The sequence below is a fragment of the Peromyscus maniculatus genome, chromosome 13 (genome assembly GCF_049852395.1).
Source record: "Peromyscus maniculatus bairdii isolate BWxNUB_F1_BW_parent chromosome 13, HU_Pman_BW_mat_3.1, whole genome shotgun sequence".
NCBI lineage: Eukaryota > Metazoa > Chordata > Mammalia > Rodentia > Cricetidae > Peromyscus > Peromyscus maniculatus.
In genome coordinates this window covers 53,635,048-53,656,866 of record NC_134864.1, presented here as the reverse complement: position 1 = coordinate 53,656,866, position 21,819 = coordinate 53,635,048, and the positions used below count along the sequence as shown (strand labels likewise).

General features: G+C 41.7%; 1 protein-coding gene and 1 non-coding gene across 11 annotated transcripts in view; one reads left to right on the top strand and one right to left on the bottom strand.

The window, feature by feature from the left end:
• Positions 1–21,819, bottom strand: part of Raph1 (Ras association (RalGDS/AF-6) and pleckstrin homology domains 1) — an 86,728-nt gene that overhangs the window by 34,677 nt on the left and 30,232 nt on the right. For 7 of the 10 annotated variants that reach the window (XR_013044129.1, XM_076550275.1, XM_076550273.1 and 4 more), the window contains exons 3-6: positions 18,530–18,635; positions 16,503–17,011; positions 10,478–10,558; positions 2,233–2,307 (exon numbers count right to left, since the gene is read on the bottom strand). Coding sequence is in view for 9 of the 10 variants with exons in the window: in XM_076550275.1 (XP_076406390.1) it covers positions 2,233–2,307; positions 10,478–10,558; positions 16,503–17,011; positions 18,530–18,635 (771 nt within the window). In the remaining variant the exon portion in view is untranslated. The remainder of the gene's footprint in view (positions 1–2,232; positions 2,308–10,477; positions 10,559–16,502; positions 17,012–18,529; positions 18,636–21,819) is intronic. The other 3 variants (XM_076550277.1, XM_076550276.1, XM_076550278.1) reach the window with 3 other exon arrangements.
• On the top strand, positions 9,544–9,650 carry LOC121822196 (U6 spliceosomal RNA). The gene has a single exon (XR_006063207.1). It is a non-coding gene; the product is annotated as a U6 spliceosomal RNA (small nuclear RNA).

Below are 21,819 nucleotides of genomic sequence, written 5' to 3'. Positions count from 1 at the left end.
CTTTCATATTTCAGTCTGCACTACAGCTTCCTTGGCAGAAGGGGATGGGAAGTTACTACCACGTTTAATCTCAAACTTACCAGGTACACTTCTTTCCGTGGGAAGAACTGGTTTACTGCCTATAATTCCCAGGACCACAGACACTGGCACGTAGAAGGTACCCAATGAATATGAACTGAACGGATGATGACTTCCCCTCCCTAGCTTCCACTGCACTTAGAGAAACGTCAAGGTCCGAGCAGGCCTTGAATGATCTGGCTCTTGTTTACGTTTATCAGCACAGAGCAGAGCACGCGTAGCTCCACTTTATCACGGTCGTCTTGTGGTCATCTCAGCACTACAGACTCTAGCTGCTTCTCGAGTCGGACCCCCTGGGCCCTGGGCCTACCCACATGGAACATGCCTCTCTTTTCAGGCCGGCTTCTTTCATCCTTTAGACTTAACTTCAATTCCACCTACCAAAAACGCCTTTTCTGGCCTCGCTACCAGTGAGACGGATTGTTTATCTTCTCCGTAGGGGCCTCTATTTCTTTGTTCCCTTCACAGCACTTAACATAATCTAGGTATTTTTATGTGTGTGTGTATGCATATGTACACACACACACACACACACACACACACACACACACACACACACACACACACACACACACGGGTCTCCTATAGCCCCAGGCTGGCCTCAAATTCATTGGATAGCTGAGAATAGCCTTGAACTCCTGATCCATTTGCCTTTATCTTCCAAGGGCTAAGATTACAGGTGTGTACCACAGTGCCTGGCTATTATAATCTTCATAACAGACTGTTATAAGGAACGTGTCCATTTTACAGTGCTGTACACTAACCAGTCTACTTCATAGTGCAAGGGTCAATACAGATGACTAGACAAACAGGCAAGGGAAACGTTCAACTCAATCTGGAACAGTGTAAAAAAGAGATGAGGGACAAAGTTAGATAACTCTAGTGCTTGGGTAAGCAAGCGCTAAGGGGCTGCTAGTGTGGTGGAGGCCAGGGAACGGAACAGACGGGAAATCCAGTAGACTCTGAGGATTCCGACAGGCTCATCACAGATCTGAGATGCTAAGTGAGAAGTCCAGGACAGCTGGTCAGAATGCTCAGCCTGTGTCACTGGTAGGGAGTTGTGGGCCCAGGGAGACGATGAGGAGCTTCTGCAGGATTTAAGTGTTAGTGATTAAGATGCTGGTAATAGTCAGGAAACCCTAACAGCTGTCAACTATCTGGAAACGCAGCGGGCAGACAGAGAGACAGTGCACACGCAAGAGCTAGCACTCTCTTCTGGAACAGATCCTAGTTAAGCTATGATGGACTCTTGGGCTAGAAAGTACTTGAACGAAACCTGCTTCGATTTCTTTACTGCTCTTACCTTTATGCTTCTGATTCTGGATTTGTTTTAGAAAGGAAATGTAGGGGAAGAAAAGGTCTCACTACTTATTCTGTCAAGGGGTCTTTTCTTTGAGCTGCGTCTTAGAGGGATTTTGAGTTTAGTCAATTACCTTCTCTCCAAAGTTTATGCTATGAATATGAATAAATGAAAGAAAAAAATCCTCTCAGATATAATAACATACATAGCCTCTACACTGTTTATTCTTCAGAAATTATACATCTGGCATTCTTGAACTTAACACTGTGCTATTTAAATAAGATAATTATTAAGACAATGATTAAGAAAACAGCCATTCGACTCCTTGATTACTGTTACTTAGTTACTAATGAGAACTGATGAAAGATTTTTAAGTTGTAAAACAGGATCCCAGCAAAATCCAGCTGAACTGAATCAAACTGAGGCAGAAAACTGAGAAATTCACATTGTGATCTTCTCTTCCAGTAAGACTAAGCTAATATAAATCAAAACTCTGCCTATGTCATTATGTGTTGTAATTAAACCCGAGGTAACAATGTAAGCAAGGGTTGTAAAGCTTGCAAAAGAAACCCACAGCATAAAACCATTAATAGCAAAAGTTAAACTAAAGCGATGTTTTTAGGCATCTGTAGAAGTTAAAAACAAGTGGAAATTACTGAACATATTTTTGGCTCTGAATATTAACAGTCATTAGCTTAGGAAGACAATTACTTTTAGCAAGAGGAAAAGCACCATGGACTAAAGACAGCGGTACTACAGAATAAGAGAGATACAGAGAATATAATCCCAACCAGAGATCAAGTTCTGTCTACAGGCAGTGAATAGTTACATGCACGTGGAGGACATGGCGTCACCTTGGTCAGCAAATGAGAAGGTTTTCCTGCAATGTTTCTCAGAAGAAGGGAGGTTTCCCTGTCCAGATAGGAGTGCTTGTGCAGGAAGAGAGAGAGAGAGAGAACAAAAAGGCAATGAGACAAGTCAGTGGACGCTTATGTGGCTTAAAATAAAACAGACAGAGCAAGAACGACTATAATTAATCTCATATCTATTTTTTGTAAAATGAACTATGTCCATCCAGAAAAAAGTATTTAAAAAAAACCAAATCACCACCACCCCCCACAGAAAGGAGGAAGAGGTAAAGGCCTGTCTGTGCCCGTGGATGTGCTCCAGGAGACTTGCTGGTTTCTGGCTCTACCTAACATATCCCAAGATCACAGAGCCAGTCTGGTTTACAAGCCAGTGGTCCAGAGGGCTGTGCACGGAGCACAAGCAAAACTGTGTCAAAGGCTGATGACTACAGTTCTTCCTATTAAAAAGTCTGTAAAAGGTTTACAGAGATTTCAACAGTAGACTGTGTTTAGAACAGAAACATTTGAAAAACTGGCAACCATTTCCCATAATTCAATGAGCCATACCAAGAGGAAAAACACCCATACGTATTTTGCCTGCTTTTTGTTTTCAGTAAAATTTTATTAATCCATGCATTTTAAGACAGTGTTACACAGTGATGGACTTTCATAGAAAATGAACACTGAATATTTTTCCCTTGAACTGATTTAAACTTATTCAATTAATATATTTTCCCAGCAATGACACAAATAATATGGTCTCTAACCACCATTTACACCTTCTTAGTAACTTAAAAAAAGATTCATTTTATTTTAATGATGTGTATGTGTGTCTGTGTGTGCATGCGAGTACAGGTGTTCATGGGGGCCAGGTGTGTTGGATCCCCCTGGAGCTGGAGATGCAGGCAGGTGTGAGTCACCTGGTGTGGGTGCTGGGAACCGAACTTAGGTTCTTTGGAAGAGCAGTATAATCTCTGAACAACTGATTCATCTCTCAAGCCCCTCTTGATAAATAACACGTTGCAGTACCAGCATATGTAACTGTATTATACTTATCCTTAAACTGAGACTGTTTAGTGTGTGTATCATTGGACTTGCCTGTCCCTTAATAAATCTGAATTAGTATTTACCTTCACCACTGAAAGCAATGAATGTGAATGGAAGGTACTGCACCAAAAAAATGTTCCATAATGTTATATTTTATAAATCTAACAGTATCAAATTATTCTGACAAAGCTCTTTGGAAAAAAGTCCAATGAGCAGATACAAGACCTGTAGACACAAGTCCACATAGATGATACAGCATATTCCTTCAAGACTGGAAGACTACTATGAGAGATGTCACCTTTAACTTAGCTCGGATCTACACTACGTTCAGTCTGTCACATGGTACTTGTTTGTATTGCCAAAGTTCCTTTTGGTTTAAGATGAGCCTATAAAACTGGCCCCTCTTATCCATTCCCCCAAAACAACAAAAAGAAACCTAACAGTGTGTGCTGAAGGGGATTCCTCATGATCACCACTAAAAAGAACAAACATTAAGAACTGAGACAATTACTCCTAGACCCTCATTTATCTATGTGCTACAGTTCTCCCAAAGAGGAAGGCTAGGCATCTCATCCATAAAACTGTAGGTAGGCAGAAGTTTCTGAAAACTCAGATTTAGGTTAAGGTTACTGCTCAGCCCAGACCAGAAAGAAAACAAAAGTATAAAGACTAAAAAGCAAAATTTAAAAATGTCAACTATAACTTCCACTATTCTCATTCATTATTTTGTCTTCTACACAAGAAAAAAATATTTTTACACAAATATGTAAAACACAGCATGGATTTGAAGAAAGCAATGTGTGTATAGTGTGTGCCTGTGTCTCCAGGTGTAGGTATGTGTGTATGTTGTAGTTACATGTATGTGTGCCTGTGGAGGCCAGACGCTGACATTGGGTGTCTTCCTCAGCTGGTTTCCAGCTTCTTTAAGGAGGCAGGGTCTTTCATTGACTTCACTAGTCTGGCTCGCTACCTTTTTCTTGGAATCCTCTTTTGTCTCCAGTGGCCGGGACTACAGGCAGGCTACATGCCCACTTGGCATTTATGTGGGTTCCAGGGATCCAAACTCTAGTCCTCACATCTATACAAGAAGTGCTTTTTACCCCTTAGCCATCTTTCCAGCCCAAGAAAGTAATTCCTTGAAGACATCTCAATTTATCTTCCAAAGGTTACTTTTCCAGAAAGAACCCCAAATAGTGGAATATCAATATTCATGTAACCACACTTCAAGTTTAATTTTTTTTATAATTGTATTTATTTTGTGTACATGTATGTACATATATCTTGGGGCCTCTATGGCATATATGTGTGTTGGTGTACATATTCTACAGAGTAGAGGTCACAGGATAACTTGCAAGAATCCAGTTCTCTTCTTCCACCATGCACATCCTGGGGGTCACACCCAGGTCACAGAGCTGGGTGACAGGTGCCTTTAGCCACTGAGCCATCTTGCTAGCCTTACATTTCAAGTTTAAAAAAAAAAAAAAATGAAATCTGCCTCATGCCATCCACAAAAGCTATGACTTGGTGAAATGTAACTCCAGACATGAATTCTAATGTAGCAATCAGATATAAACATTTTGGCACCTGGTTTTCAGAAAATATTCTGGTTGTTGCTTAAGAGACAGATCCAGGGGACCAGATGGCTCAGCAGTGGAAGTGCTTGCACACACACACACACACACACACACACACACACACACACACACACACACACACACACGAGTGAATCCCAAAACCCAGGTAAAAGGCTAGGTGGCCATTTGTGATCCCAGCACTCCTAAGGCAGGCTTTTTCGGACAATATAACGGCCTGGAATATACAGTATGGGGGAGACAGTAAGAGCGATGCTATCTTAAAACATCCTGGAGGGAGAGAACCAATTCCCCAAAGGGGTTGTCCTTCGACTGCTCCACAAGTGTGGCGTCGTGAGCACGTTCTCCTCTCCCCCACTTAATAACTGAGTGGTTTTTGTTTTTGAGACAGGGTTTCTCTGTGTAACTTTGGAGCCTGCCCTGGATTTGCTCTGTAGACCAGGCTGGTCTCGAACTCACAGAGATCCGCCTGACTCTGCCTCCCAAGTGCTGGGATTAAAGGCCTGCACCACCACCGCCCAGCTAATAATTTAGTTTTTTAAAGACATGGGTATGAGAGATAACTCAGTGGTTAAGAGCACTGACTGCTCTTCTAGAGGACCCAGGTTTGATTTCCAGGACCCATATGGTGGCTCACAACTGTCTCTAACTCCAGTTCTAGGGAATTGATGCCTTCTTTCAACCTCCACAGGCCCCAGCCATGCATATGGTGCACAGACATACACCAGACACAACACCTAAACACATAAAGTCATTTTTAAAATATTAAAAAAAAAAAAAGCCATAGTTTGGATCTCAGGGGTTAAAAAAAAAGATCCAAAAATATATTATCATAATGCTTTTTAGTGATTACTACAGATAATAAAATTTTGACTTTTAGTACTACTGTAATGTACTTTGCTAGTGGGGGCAATACTCGGGAAGCAAAATAATAAGCTTAAGTTTTTACTGAAGAACAGGACATGGTTCACTAGAAGCAGAACGCCAGGATCTTTTAAGGGAGGGCAGATCCAGGTTCCTTCTATGTAAACTACAGGCGTGGGTAACAGGAGACATGGCACCTAGGACCCAGAAGCTGAAAGAAATTCTCCTTTAAATCGGTGCCTACGTTACCCGTCTCCCTCCCTCTAGTGCCCTCAGTTGCACACCGCTCCTAAGTCCCGCTTTCAGAAGGAAGGAGGAATGCACCTTCTCACTGAAGACAGATGTAAAGGAGTGTGCGTGCAGCTAACGGCCGGGTATCCCGGCACGTGTTGCTAGTTAACAATCACACTTGGCCAGCGAGGTGGCTCAGCACTTGTGAAAGCCTAAGGGCCTGAATTTGGTGCCCAGAACCCATGTAAGTGGAAGGGAAGAACCAACTTCACAACACTGTTCTCCGAACTCCCTATGCACACTGTGACACACATGCCCACACAAACACATCAAAGTAAAAAAAATAATAATAAAAGGCCGGGTGATGGTGGTGCACTCCTTTAATCCCAGCACTCGGGAGGCAGAGGCAGGTGGATCTCTGTGAGTTCCAGGGCAGCCTGGTCTACAGAGTGAGTTCCAGGACATCCATAGCTGTTTGAGAGAGAAACCCTGTCTTGAAAAACCAAATTAAATGAGTGAGTGAATGAATGAATGAATGGCCAGCTAGCTAGCCAAGGCCTATACATTTTCCTTTTCTCTTCCATGCATGCTCTCCCTGTGTCTATTCAGCCATCTTTTAGACTAACCTCAAGCCTGGAGCCGGGGCAGGCACTTGGTACTTGCTCTCCCCATTCTGCCTGGCCTGCACCTCCCTCACAGGCCTGCATCATCCACTGACTACAACGCAGTGTGCTAGGTGGCATGGGAAGGAGGAGCAGAGAGACCCTATGCCAAAGTCAGGGACTTAGGAGAGTCTTCAGGAAAAAATGCACAGTCTTGGAGGACGAGAAGGAGGTTGAAAAGGGTGGACGAGCAGAGGAAATGAAAAAATAAGCAAATACTTGGTTCTCGGGGTGCAGTACTGTCCTTAACTTGGCATCTCAGAAAATAGTGAGGCTGTTTTGGGAGTTCACAATAGAGACAAGAGGAAGGGTTAAAAGCATCTGTTGAGAAGAGAATCGAAAATGCCAGCTGTCCTAAAGCATGGCACAATACTGCATAAAAGTCCCCAACCCATCCCACAAGACATTTATGTCCTTCCATGGAAAATGATATAGATGAACAACCTTGCATATTTTACATATAAACACAAAGTAATTTTGTAAAATGTTAATTTTCAATAATTTTGGAGCATTCCATCTTATGAAATAGGTTGAGGAAATTCTGTACTTTCCATTTTGTTTAAGAATATCAAATATAATGGGTTGGATTAACTTTCGTGCACATCAACATGGTGCTTTGCTTACATTTCCTCTTAACCATGTTGTCCCTACCCTCCACGGAGTCCTTTAAAACCTTTTTTATAAACTGTTTATAATGACGTGAGACCCTGACCAATGGAACCCTCGCTCAAAGAAAGCGCTGCCACGTCACGACTGGCAATGCCGGCGTCAGACACACCCAGGTCGGAAATTCCTCGGACAAAGTTAAGGACAAAGGCTGTGTCGGTAAAAATATGAAATGCAGGGATTTCTCTGAGCTTCATTAGTACCGCTGTTTAAAAATATTTCCTATTATTTTGTTTAAGTATACTACAATGAGAATTGTATGTTTAATAAAATCAACTCTCAAAAAAATCATTTCTTACTAACCCATCTCATTTAACCACTGTAACTACAGCAAGACACTTATCTCAGGAGCCAGGTAAGATGGGGAACGCTTACAACCCCAGCACTCAGTACTGCTAAGGCAAGAAGAAGGCAAAGACCTTCCCACCGTCCCTTCTCGGACCGTGACTGTCTCAGCACCCCGCACCCCTGCTTCAGCTAAGGTCACTTCCCCTCTTCGCTCACCGCACCCCCTAGGTCATGCCTGTCACTTTCGGGGCGCACTGCAGCTCTGGGAGTCGCTCTCTCCTGGGTATTCATCAGCAAACGCACTCCTGATCACTTCAGTGAGAATTCTAGACTAAGAGGAGGTCGTTTTTCCCTACTGTCTTACACCCTTCAATAGTGGCAGGCAAATGTTTATGTATTAAATATTCTTATTACAAATTATTTGGGTTAATTTTTTTTCATCCTAGGCATTAAGACATTCTATTTTTTGATACTGTCAGAATGTAGGTAGATTATGTTAGCTGTGAGTTTTGTTGGGGGTAGTGAAGACAGTGTTACAATTTATGTTACTTCAAAAGGGGTGCTGGCATTAAAAGGACTGGGAGCTACTGCCTGGTAAGGAGGACACCAGCCCGAGACCAGGGATTTAGTTAGGCACCGGTGTGGAAGAGACACCGCACTTCGTGAACCCGCCCTGAAGAACAGCTAACTCGTCAGTGTCTGAAGAAGCTCGTGAAAGCCCTTAGAGGCAGAATTGAAGAAGTGCTTCCAACACAAATCCCTTCTGTCGGTAGTCTACAGTGAGTGTGAACACCCAACAGCACTGTTCTAGGAAGGTGACTACTGGGTTTTGCTCATTTTCTTTTAAATTTGGTTTGATTTTTATTTGAAAAATTCAACATACAGTGCTAGGAAAATTGGATTTCTACCTGCAGAAGAATGAAATTATATTTATAACTTTCACATTGTATACAAAAACCCATCTAAGATGGATCAAAGACCTTAATTTAAAGTCTGAACACTGAAACTTTTAAAAGAAACATAGGTGATATCCCTGGGGATCCTGGGGATGGCAAAACCTCGTAAAAGAACACAACACAGGAACTAATCCCAAGTACCAACAGATGGAGCTACAAGAAAATAAAAAGTTCGGCACAGCTAACAGACAGCCAACACAAGGGAAGGAAATCTTTACCAGCCACACTCCAGACAGGGGCTGATATCCAGAACTTACAAAGAATGGCAGAAATCGAACACTATGGAAATAGAACTATCACTCAACAAATGGGCAAATTAACTGAAAAGACCATTTTCAAAAAAAGAAATACAAACGGCCAATAATTATCTTTAGAAAGTGTTGAATATCCCTAGCCATCAGGGAAATGCAAATTAAAACTACTTTGAAGCCTGGTGGTGGTGGTGGTGGTGGCAGTGCACGCCTTTAATCCCAGCACTCGGGAGGCAGAGCCAGGCGGATCTCTGTGAGTTCGAGGACAGCCTGGTCTACAGAGTGAGATCCAGGACAGCCAAGGCTATAAGAAGAAACCTTGTCTCAAAAAAACCAAAACAAACAAACCCAAAATCCAAAACAAACTACTCTTGCAATACCACCTCACCCTAATCAAAATGCCTGCCATCAACAAGCATGACAACCAGTTTGGGGGATGTTGAAAGGCATCTGTTTACTGCTGGTGAGAGTGTAATTTAATATAGCCATTGTAGAAATCAGTTTGGAGACTTCTCAGAAGTTTGAAAATAGACTATCTTATGACCCAGGTGTTTCACTCCTAGCCATATGCCCAGAGAACCCCACACCCTACCTCAGAGATATTTGTATTCCCATGTTTATTATTGCTTTATTCATTATAGCAAAGAATTGTAAACAATCTAGTTTATCAGCAGATGAATGGATGATAAAAATCTGGTACATCTATAAAACGGAATACTATTCAGCTCTAAAGAAAAATGAAGTTAACAAATTTTCAAGAGTGCTCGCTTTCGCAGCACATACACTAACGCTGGAACAAGACAGAGGGGGTCATTATGGCCTCTGTGCAAGGAAGACACACAAGTCCATGCAGCGTTCCATATTCCTCTTCAGGGGGTGGGAAGAAGTCTTTATGGCAAGGGAAGTTTGATGTATCTCCCTGACCATCACGTAGGGCATGGGATCTTTCAGACATGTATCTTTACAATTAAAGGACATGCAAAGTCTATAAGAGCTTAAAAATCTTCCTGTGTGTTCTTAGTAATAATTTCCTTCTGATTTTTCCTACAGACTGTTTTAATATCTGATATTCCTACTAAGGGGTAGTGATATATGTATTTGTTATTAAAAAATTTGCAGGAAAATAGGCTTAGAATGTATATATAATATATATAATCTCAGAAAGAAAAAAATGCATGTTCACTCTCATATGCAGAATCTGGCCAATAATGTGTATATAGGTAAACAAATGCACATGTGTGTATAATATGAATAAAGAACGCAAAAAGTTAAATTTTAGGGGATAGGGAAGGACTGAATGCAGGTAATGGACATGAATTGTTAAAGAGGATATAAAGCTAATTGTTTTTCTATTTCTGCCTGCCATGAATTTTGATTTTTTTTTTTTTTGCAATGGGTAAGTACATAAAATATATTCAATAATGAAATTGTAAAATTTAATGTAAAGCTCTGTGGCTTTCCCATTACAAATGCCTACTCTAACTATATGGAAGTTCACTAACTTTGGGTCTGGTTAATTTTGGTGTGGGTTTTTTTTGTTTGTTTGTTTAGAAGTCTTTTAAAATAATTAAGTTTATTGAGTAAGAGAAAAACTGACATTATTATATGATCAGACATCATCATTTGGAACTCTAATGAATCTGTTTTTCTTCACTGATGTGTAAACAGCCCCACGATGTGTTTACAGAACTTACAGGTGTCAGCTCAGCCTGTTCTTCTGTGACGTCAGAGTGGTGCTTGGCCTGCTTACTGGGGCATCTCAGAGAAATAGCATGCTGTGGAAATGGAGGAAGGAAAAAATGATAGGTAATGGAGGTGAACAGAGCAGCTCTTCATCATGCAGGGAGAGAAATGGGCCACTGAAATGAAATAACCAGTAACGAAACAAAAAGAGCAATAAAAAACTGCATGCAATTATCTCTCCGTCCATTCTTTTACACGAAAATTAGAAAATTCAGAACCAGATGATCCTACTCCTCATCAAGTGAAGTCAGGATCGCCTTACTTCAGTTCTGGACGATGCAGCTCTGCGCCAACACTAACAAGCAGCAGTGCTGTGGCCGGAAGCAGGTTATGCTAAGGACCCTCTGCTTGCCCGGGACCACTGGCAGGACCTTATTTATCTCCTCCCACGGTTAGTCATCCCCTCAGGGCCTGTGCCGAGTCCTCATTCCTCAAGCTCTGGCTTTCCCTTTACCTCTTTCCTTACAAAGAAAATCACATCCCAGCCAGCAGTGTATTCTCTACTAAATTCCCATTTCCTCACCCATCCTTCCAAGTTTTATATGAATAAATATATGAAATAGCCTCCCCCCAAGCTATGTGTGTTTCAGTCTGACCTATCCCTCCTCCAGGATTCAATCACATTAACCCACCGGGGTCAGGAAGGGACCACAAAATGTTCAGCTCTCCTGGCTAACCTTCCTCTTGCCTCGTTCTCCATCCAGCCAAATTTCCCGAACCCATACTCGGCAGTTCTACCACTTCCTAGCCGTTCATTAATTCCTTACTTCTCTGCAATCTTTCCCCTCAAAGATCTCATCCTTCGAGTTGCAAAGCATTCTGAAATTAATCTTCAGTGTTATTGATGACCTTGCATATGTGATGCTGGGTTCGTGTGTGCCTGTGTAGGTCACAGGCTGACGTCTGATGTCTTCCTCAATAATGCTCCACCTTACTTGCTAAAGCAGGATCTCTTACTAAACTTGGAGCTCACTGATTTGGCAACACTGGCTGGCTACCAACCCCCTGGGATCCACCTAATCACTGCCCTCAGCACGGGAGTTACAGACCTGTATCATCATGCCCAGTTTTTATACGGATGCTTGGGATCTGAACTCAGCTTCTCATGCTTGCCCAACAAGCACTTACCTCACTGGGCTCTCTCTCCAGTCCCCGATAAGGACAATTTATCCTCTATATTCCAGGGCAGTGCCTAGGCACTGAGTATCTATGGAATATTTAAGTAACTACTTATGGAACGGATACCTAATTCTGCTTTGCCTTCATGTCTTATGCTTGGTCAGATAAAAACTTTCCACTTTTCTATGTATTATCTATTAAACATGTTCTTAGCACCGTTTCAGTTACCAGATCAATAAGGTCTATCAGTTCTATGTGGTCAATATAGTTCTCAGGAAATAGAGACAGTAGCAGACTTGACAAACAGAAAAGGGTCATGACAAATGCAGCCAACTCAAGTAGTTTAGGGAAAAACACACATCAAATGAGTGAAAAGGTAACATTCCAGACACAGCAGGATGAACATCTGGACTCACAGAGACCACGGCAGCATGAACTAGGCACGCACAGGTTTAATCCTGGTGGGGTCCCAGCACTAAGGGGGGAAGTGGACGCGGGGCCCCATCCCTAGAGAAGCTGTCTGCAATGAATACTCTGTCTAAGGAAAAATCAGTTTTCTCCATGAGAGTCTCACAGGGTATGTGAATCACACCTCAGGGCAGGCACCGTAAAATGAACTCAATGTATTTCTGTAGACTTTCTAACTCATTCTGCTTTCTTTGGGCATTTTTGTTTTATTCGTCTTTTGTCTATTTTGATTTTTGTTTTTGAGAGTTTTTTTGGTGTGTGTCTATTTCTTGATTTTTATTGTTTTATTTTTATTTGAGAGAGAGAGAGAGAGAGAGAGAGAGAGAGAGAGAGAGAGAGAGAGAGAGAGAGAGAACACTGAGTTGGGTGGGTAAGGAGGTAAGGAGGATCTGGGAGGAACTGGGGGAGGGAAATCATGATCGTTTTGTATACAAATTTTTTAAAGAAGTTTACAATTGGAGTTGTCAGTGTAGAAGGAAGTGATGAAAACAGTTAGTCTGAAGACTCCACTGTGAGGCACTCCAGAAGTCAAGAGGCTGCGGGGAGGAAGAGGGCGAATGAGGAACTTCCCCTCTTTCCAAATCCCGCTAAACCAAGCACTTTAAAAATGACCAACTTACACGCAGGCAAGGCCCACTTCTGGCAGGTACAAAGCACACGGCCGAGGTTGACCTACGCGAAAGGCCCAACACACGGTGAACGCAGAGCCAGCACTGGAGCAGATCAGGCCAGCGCCCAGCTTTGTCACGGAGGAGCAGTCGTGACCGTGGGCCACAGACAGACACTGTATTTGAGAGAGCAGGAAATCCCTAGAGTTCCTTCCTCGCCTGCCTATCAGCAATGGACGCATGTTCAGATTGATAGTCACTCACAGGACCCAACAGACTGGGCCACTGCTGGAGATGAGTTCAGTCAGCCCCGCCACCTCTGGCATGTCATCTTCAGAGGGAGTCCGTGCTGCCCACAAGGACCTTTGTGGGCCTACTAACTGACAGCTGGCTGTACGGGAAAGACCACACTGGCAAGAACAGAAATGAGCAGGACTTGGGAAAACGCCACACTCCACAGGAACCGGTCATATCTTGTAGGAATGAATGTAAGTACTAAGGCCCCTTGGAGACATGCTCTACTCACTTACAGAAGTTATACCACACGAGGAAGTCAGGGTCTAGGCCTTACCATGGACTTCAAGGCACTCTTCCTGTTCTGTCTGCACTTACTACTCCGGGGCATATTTAAAGTAAACAATAACACCTGGCGACTCTTCTGACAACCATTTTCTTTCTGGTGCTGCAGGCTGAACGCAGAGCCTTGTGTGCGCCAGCTGAGCAGTGTGTCTACCACTGGGCTAGATCTCTGGCCCTCCCTAGAGATAGTCTACAACCAATCTTTCATTCTGCTTTGTTTGAAACAGTACCCCACTCTACAGCCAGGCTGCAGAACTCACAGCTATCCTCCTGTACTAGCCATCTACAATTAATCTTAAGTCAGTGTGTTTCCAAGAGAAAAACAATGTCATTTTTCCTGAAAAGAGGGTTCTGACTTGCTTTAATTTTCTACCTAGAGAGAAAATTCTCAAATGAGAGTGAGTTTAGCTTTCATGGATATGTAAACATGTCTACCTAATGGCACCTACCGAGTAGAGGTTAGGGGTGCTTCTAGACACCCTACAATGTCCAGGGCAGCCTCTCATAACTAAAATCCATGTAGCCCCAAGTGTCGGTTATATTTGTGTTGAGAAATCTAAAGGATCAGATGAAGTTCACATTGAGAAACAGTCCCACATCCAAACCTTTGCTTGTCCCTAATGGGCTGCTGAAATGCTGGCTGCCAGGCACTTCATGCCAGAAACTGGCAGAATCTTCTCTGCAGAAGGTTAGTGGTCTGAGAGAAAAGACACAAATAATCCTAAATAAGAGACTAGGAGGAAAAAGAATTTGAAGAGGGAAGAAATGAATAGAAATGAACTCTGTTCAAACTAACCAAGACTCAATCAACCGTGGTAAATTTGAGCAGAAACAATGATAAACATAGAGGAAATGAAGTGTTTTTGTTTGTGTTTTAAAAGCAAACTGCTATCCCTTAAAAGAAAGTAAAGAATATGCAGCTGTGCAGCAAATTCAAGTGGATGGTCGCTAGAATAAAAGCACCGAGTGCACTGGGGGCTGGCGGGTTAGCTCAGTGGTGGAGTGTGTGCTTGCCTAGCACAAGGAAGGCCCTGGGCTTGAGCGCTAAGACCACAAAAAAGAAAGGAAATACACAGCAGTAACTAAACATGAGACGGGAAGAAGAAGGGAGAGCTAGAAAGGATGGAACAGGAACAGAGAAGAGAAGGGTGCCATCCAAAGACAAGACCGAGTCTCACTTTCCAAAATCAGTACAGGATATACGAAGCAGGGAGAAAAAAAAAGAGATACAGTGATGTAAGTGTGGATTTAATGATATGGAGATAAATGGTCTAAGAACTAGCTCAAAGATTAGAAAGTGCTTATTTCTGGGAGCAGAATGTGGCATGTGCATGGCAGAAAATATTTCACAAGCCTGACAGAACTATTAAATTCCATGTGTGAAAGCTAACTGTAAGTTTTAAAATTGTATTTGATTTTAAGATGATTTGATACATGGGTTTTGGATCTAATGAGCTCTTCTCAGTTTGTTCAATTTGAATCAGAACACAGTATTATCAAGAAAAAAGGATACTGAAGCAAGTTATTAAGCCATTTTTTTTTTTTTTAAATTACTCTGGACAAACTAAAAGAGGAGGCCAGATAAGACTTTAGACCATTCCCCCTACCAAACCTCATTAAAAATATTATATTAAATACTACACCACCAAATACTGTTATCTTTGTCCATGGGTATCACCAGAAAGCATGTGATATGTTTCCTGAGAGATGGGTCTTTTCACTTTATATTCTTTTACATTGTTTGAACTTCGGTGAGTGGTATTTTGCAGACAGAAAGACATATGGACAGGACAGGCAGTCAACAGCCACAGCCACAGAGAATATCCTTAGTAATTAGTTCAGATCTGTTCTCACGAATTTTGATCTAACTCAAAATAACAGAGCAGAAGGGAGGTATTAACATACAAGACAAAGAAGGTAAAAACACATCTCTAATAAAACACTGCTCACTTCAATCTCAGCGGGTAACCTGACAGGCATGAAATGAGAAGCTGGTGCTAGCTAGAATTCTTAGGTCATAAAGTCTATTGGGTTTCTTCATAAAGTAGAAACTGGTTTTCAAATTCTTTACAGAATGCAGACAAGATCCATTTTAGATAAATCAGAGTTTATTCTTTAGGCTCATATGACTTGCTTCCTTTCTTTGCAATAACTCCTTTGTCTCTAAACCATGATGATTAATGCTTTTTGCGCTCCACAGTACCTAAAACAAAGCTAAGCATTTGGGTAAGTACCAAGAGTTGCTGATTAATTTAAATTAATCTGAAGAATTAATCAAGTGGGTAGGGGAGAGTCTAACGATGCCAGAGAGTAAATGTCCAGTTTCTCTGTAATTCTTTCAAGAGCGTTTGACAGCGTTCCACACTAGTGCCGATAACGCACACATTCTTTTGCTTTGTAAGAGAATATATAAACACAAGCTCATTGGAAAGGCTGACTTTGTTCTGCTCCATTCATTTTTTTTTCCTTGTTGCCATCATACAACAAAACTGCTATCTTCTAGATGCAAAGAAATCAAGAGAGAAATCTTTCTTTTGTTAACTCTATTATCACAACTCCATCTCCTACTCTTACGCTAAAACACTCAGGGAAACGTCACCTTACATCACCCACATCACTCTGAGTCTCTGAATCACCCTATGAGGAAGAGAGGAAGGCAAACCAGGCAACAGGAATGAAAGTTTTCTTCCGAGAAACTGAGTAACTCACCTGAGCTCCACGGGTATCAAGTGACAAAAAGGTTCTTCACGTCCAGCTTTTCTTTCTACCACACTAACCAACCCTTCTGATAACAGAATGGAGCAAACTCCAAACAGGAGACTCTCCAAAGACTACAATGACGATTTACGTGGCCGTACGGTCTTTAATCATGTTAAAAATGATTACCAGCTTATTAAGTATTCATGGCTTTGTAAATCATAATTCAATTTTTTAATCACGTGAAATATTAATTGAAGGGTTCTAACAGGTCAAAAGACAGAAAGAAGACTCCAACCCTCTTCTAGCTCATCTTCGTGACACTACCCTGACTGATGTGTACTTCTCCTGTGGCCTTATTCAGCTGAGAAGTACTTTTGATAAATTTTAAATGATAAAGAAGAAAGTCAGTTTAAAAAAGACTAAAAAAAAAAAAAAAAAAAAACCAATCATTTCTCTGTATTTTGAGGCCAAACTAACAGAGGAAACCTTTCCATCTACTTACCTCAGTAATCGGCTGGCCCTGATGCGTTGTCAAATCCAGCTCTTGAGGACGCATCACTTTGTCGATATCCAAAGAATCCATGCTAGACGCTGCGGAGGTGACGCTCGAACGGGAGGAGTTACTGATAGAGCGGACGTCGGCATCGCTCACGGTGCCGGCCGACGCAGTCCTTCGGTGCTGATTGGTCACCACAGGCTTAGACTCTTCTACCACAGACTGCTGAGCGGCCTCATCCATGCTCAAGGAAGCCTGTTCTAACTGTGCGGTGATGTCATCCAGAGAGTAGTTAGCATGGGAAGGCTTAGCTGTTCTAGCGGAGGAAGATGGTAATGCTCTGAGGGTGCCATGTTTCGATGGATGTCGGCCAGCAGGTAGCTTCTGAGTGCCTTTTGGTTCTGTGACTTGGCGCTTACTGTTTCCGGAGCCAATACTGCTCAGCTCCTGCTCTATGGAGCAGAGGTCGGCCATCAGGGCATCCAGATCCACAGTCTCTCCCTGATTCAGAGCTTCTGCAAAGAAGACATGAGTTTCCAGGACACAATCAAAATCTATACATTCTACTATACATCAGCCGCAGGCAGAAGGAAAAAAGCAAAAGAATACATTTCGTTGGGCCTAAAACCAATCAAATAAAATACTTAATAGGTTTTGTTTTATATTCTAAGAGAACTTTTAGGAGCAAATAGTCCATCTCTTAAGATCTCTGGTAACGAAAATTAGGTTTTAAGCTCAAAGACAAAATACTGAAAACACCTTATACTGTTCCATGGTTTTAACCAAATCTCCCACGTAACTCTGCAGTTATGCTGGCCAGCTTTACATCAACTTGATACAAGTGACGTATCTGACGGGAGGGGACCTCCAACTGAGAAAATGCCTCCATGAGAGCTGGCTTCAGGGCATTTTTCTTAATTAGTGATTGATGGGGGAGGGCCCAGCCCATTGTGGGTGATGCCATCTCTGGGCTGGTGGTCCTGGGTTCTGTAAGAAAGCAGGCTGAGCAAGTCATGGGGAACAAGCCAGTAAGCAGCTCCCTCCATGGCATCTGTCTGCATCAGCTCCTGCCTCCAGGCTCCTGCCCTGTCTGAGTTCCTGTCCTGACTTCCTTCAATAATGGACGACAGTGTGGAAGTGTAAGGCAAACAAACCCTTTGCTCCCCAACTTGCCTTTGGTCGTGGTGTTTCACTGCAGTGATGCAAACCCTAACTAAAACAACTTAATATGGTCAGTGTCCAGGTCGATACAGTACTACCAAGAGAAGAGCATAAAGAGGAAAAAGTCTAAAACATTTACAACATTTAGTCAGTGTCCAGGTCGATACAGTACTACCAAGAGAGAAGAGCATAGAGAGAAAAAAGTCTAAAACATTTACAACATTTATTCCAAACACTAAGAAGTGACTAGGTACATTAAATAAAGGTCACATGGGCTGATTTAAAATTACTAAGAATAGTTATCTTTGGACTTTAATCCAGTTAGAAAACAATGCAGTCAGATTGCTGTGGGCTTTCTCATTTCTTCACACACAGTATCAAGTATTAAATACACGACAAGAAAACCATTTGTTATGTTCTAGCTGCCTTTTCTTCTGAACTCTTCTGATTACCTTGAATAAATATGCGCAAATCAAGAAAGACAGAACTGAGAATGGAGAGATGGCTCAGTGGCTGAGAACATGGACTCTTCTTCCAGACGACCTAGTCTAATTCCTATCGCCCACATCAGATGGTTCACAACCACCTGCAACTCCAGCTCTAAGAGGATCTTACATTTCCGGCTTCTGCAGGTACCTGCACTCATGTGCATACCTACACCTACACCTACACACACACACACACACACACACACACACACACACACACACACACACACACACACACACAATTTAAAAAAAAGGGAGAAACAAAACTGAGTCAAGTTATGTATATAATTTTTATACTGTTTTACATTTAGAATTGCATTTCTATTATTCCTCTGTTATAGAACTCAGTATATTATTTTAGACTTGACTTAATTCAAATCTTACCATTCAAGTTGTATATGGAGAAACGGTAAGAAAAGTTGGCCATATTTGTTTCCTGGCGAAGAGGAGATCTTTTCACTGGTTCTTTGGGCTTGTCAGAATCCAAACTCTTTAAAAAAAAGAAAGTTTAACAAGTAGTGTTAATGTGGGTTTCCATTACACACAAAGATGAGTGTCTCAGTTAGGGTTTCTATTGAAGCAATAAAACACTATAACCATTTCCATATCACTGTTTGTCACTGAAGAAGTCAGGAAAGGAACTCAACAGAGCAGGAACCTGGAGCAGGACCTGATGCAGAGGTCATGGAGGGGTGCTGCTTACTGGCTTGTTCCCCATGGCTTGCTCAGCCTGCTTTCTTATAGAATCCAGGACCACCAGCCCAGGGATGGTACCACCCACAATGGGCTGGGCCCTCCCCTATTGATCACTAAGTAAGAAAATGCCCTCCAGGTTTGCTTGCAGCCTCAACTTATGAAAGCATTTTCTTAATTGAGGTTCCCTCCTCTCAGAAGACTTTAGCATGTGTCAAGGTGACATAAAACTATCCAGCACACACATTAACAAAGCTAAAGTTTCTTCTAAGAGATAGCCCCAAGGAAAAACATAACTGGTTTTCATTAGCTAGCTCTCATTTCTAAATATACACTTACTTTTAAGATACCCGAGACTCAGAGTTGTCACAGTTCAGGGTAAACATCTTTTCAAATATATGGTTTAGTCAGTGACATGATTCTACATAAGCTCACTGTGAAATAATCCAAGTATATGAATATGGACATGGTAAAGAACCATGAAGGGAGTTTTGCTATCTCTTTCCTCAAAGAGTTGTGTTTTTGATCTAGCATAGCCTAATCCATGTATCATCCATGACTAAATGCAAAGCACAATCTTGAATTTCATTCACTCGCTCCCTGTTGTGGTTCTGGGGACTGAACCTAAGACCTTGTGTGTAGCAGACACTCAAATATACAACTGGATTATATGTCTAGTCCTTATCCCCTTCTTACAATGATACTCTTCACCTGTAGCCTTCTACAATAAGGAAGAGGTGTCTAAACAGAAAATTACAACCACAACAACAAAAAGAGAAGGAAAAGGAATTCAACTAAAAAAGGAACTTCATGTATTCTATTTATAGAATCATAAACTTATATTAGAATTCTATCTTTATTGTTTATACATCTCAAGATTTTGATAATTCATACAAATAGGGCCCATTTATTTTTTTCTGTTGTTTGGGGTTTTTTTGTTTGTTTGTTTGTTTTGTTTTGTTTTGTTTTTAAGATAGATTCTCCTATAGCTCAGACTGGCTTAAAACTCACTGTATGTAGCAGAAGATGACCTCTAGAGTGCTGTGGTTATAGTTATATGCTACCAATATGCTATGTGTGTTATGTGGTCCTAAGAATTGGACCTGGTCTCTGTGTTGCTAGAGAAGCGTGCTACCAACTAAGCTACACTCCCAATCTCCATTATGTTTTGAAAAATTTACTTTTATTTTATGTATGTGAGTATTTTGACTGAATGTAAGTGTATCATGTATGCATGCAGTACCCGTGGAGGCTAGAAGAGGGAGTTGGATCCCCTAGAACTGGAGTTACAGACAGTTACAAGCTGCCACTTGGGTGCTGAGAACCAAACCTGTGTCCTCTGCAGGAACAGCCAGGGTTCTTAACCACTGAGCCATCTCTCCAGTTCTTCATCCTGTTTTTGAAGCTATCTATCAAATAAACGCGATCCACAACTCAGTGCTTTATTTCAAAAGACAGCTATGAAATTCTCCTTTAGCCTCAAACTTAATTCTTCAGAAGCAATTTTAATTACTCCTTTCAGTAGAGCTGAAGGGAAAATATTTTCTATAAAATAACTTGACTGTCACTGAAGACCTATGAAAAGTCAACCTCTTTCCAGTTCAAATAAATGAACATGTATTTTACTTACCTGTCCATGGTGCTGAGGCAACAAAGGAAATATGGAGAAACACTCCTCAGCTCAAGAAATTGGTAATATGGTAATTTTTAACTCTTGGGGAGGTTGCTAAGAATTTACAAAAACCTACACATCCTCTCCCAGAAAAATGGACAACATACAAATTTTTTTTAGAAGAATCATCAACTCCTTAAATCTTTTTTTTTTTTTTTTAAAGATTTTATTTATTTATTATGTATACAGAAGAGGGCACCAGATCTCATTTCAGATGGTTGTGAGCCACCATGTGGTTGCTGGGAATTGAACTCAGGACCTCTGGAAGAGCAGTCGGTGTTCTTAACCTCTGAGCTATCTCTCCAGCCCATCCTTAAATCTTAAGTTTGATTAACCATTAACACTGAATACATGCACAGGTAACCCTGCAGTGAGCTAAATAATGACATAAATCTGAATCTTAGCAAGTCAACTATTTCTTAAAATATGTATAAAAACAAATGCAATATGCAATGGTTTTAATGTGTCTCTCTAATGACAGATTTCTATGATGAAAAGGTAGGCAACCGAGAATACATGCGAGACTATAGCACCAAGTGAGAAATGCCGCCTGACTGGAGTTCCTACTTCACCGAGGCGGCTTGGCTCATTCCTACTTGCCATTTTCTCTTTTGGGATCCTACTCAAATACACAACCACCTGGTCACAGACACCCTACCCAACATACTTGCTGGCCCTTGGACAATTTCCTTTATACACTATCATTTCTATTTCTTCCCAACTGCTTTAATTTTCTATTGCTGTGAAAAATGTCACAACAGAAGCAACTTATAGAAAAGCGTTTATTTGGGTTTAGGGTTCCAGAAGGATAAGAGTTGGTCCATCACAGTAGAGAAGTGGGTTGGTAAGAGCAGGAAGTTAAGAGATCACGTCTTTTACCACAAACACAAGCAAAGAGAGTAAACTAGAAGAGGTGCGTCTTAGGGTGTCTACTGCTGTGAAGAGACACCATGACCACGGCAACTCTTACAAAGGAAAACATTTAACTGGGGTGACTTACAGTTTCAGAGGTTCAGTCCATTATCATCATGGCAGGGAGCATGGCAGCGTGCAGGTAGACATGGTGCTGGAGGAGTAGCTAAGAGTTCTACATCTTGCAGGCAACAGGAAGTCAACTGACACACTGGGCGGTATCCTGAGCATAGGAAACCTCAAAGCCCGTCCTCACACTCCCTCCAACAAGGCCACATCCATAGTAGTGCCACTCCCTATGGTCCTATGAGGTTATGGGGGCCAATTACATCCAAACTACCATAAGTGTGAGGCTTTAAACTCTCAAGCTGTGCCCCAGTGTCCTTTTTCCTCCAGC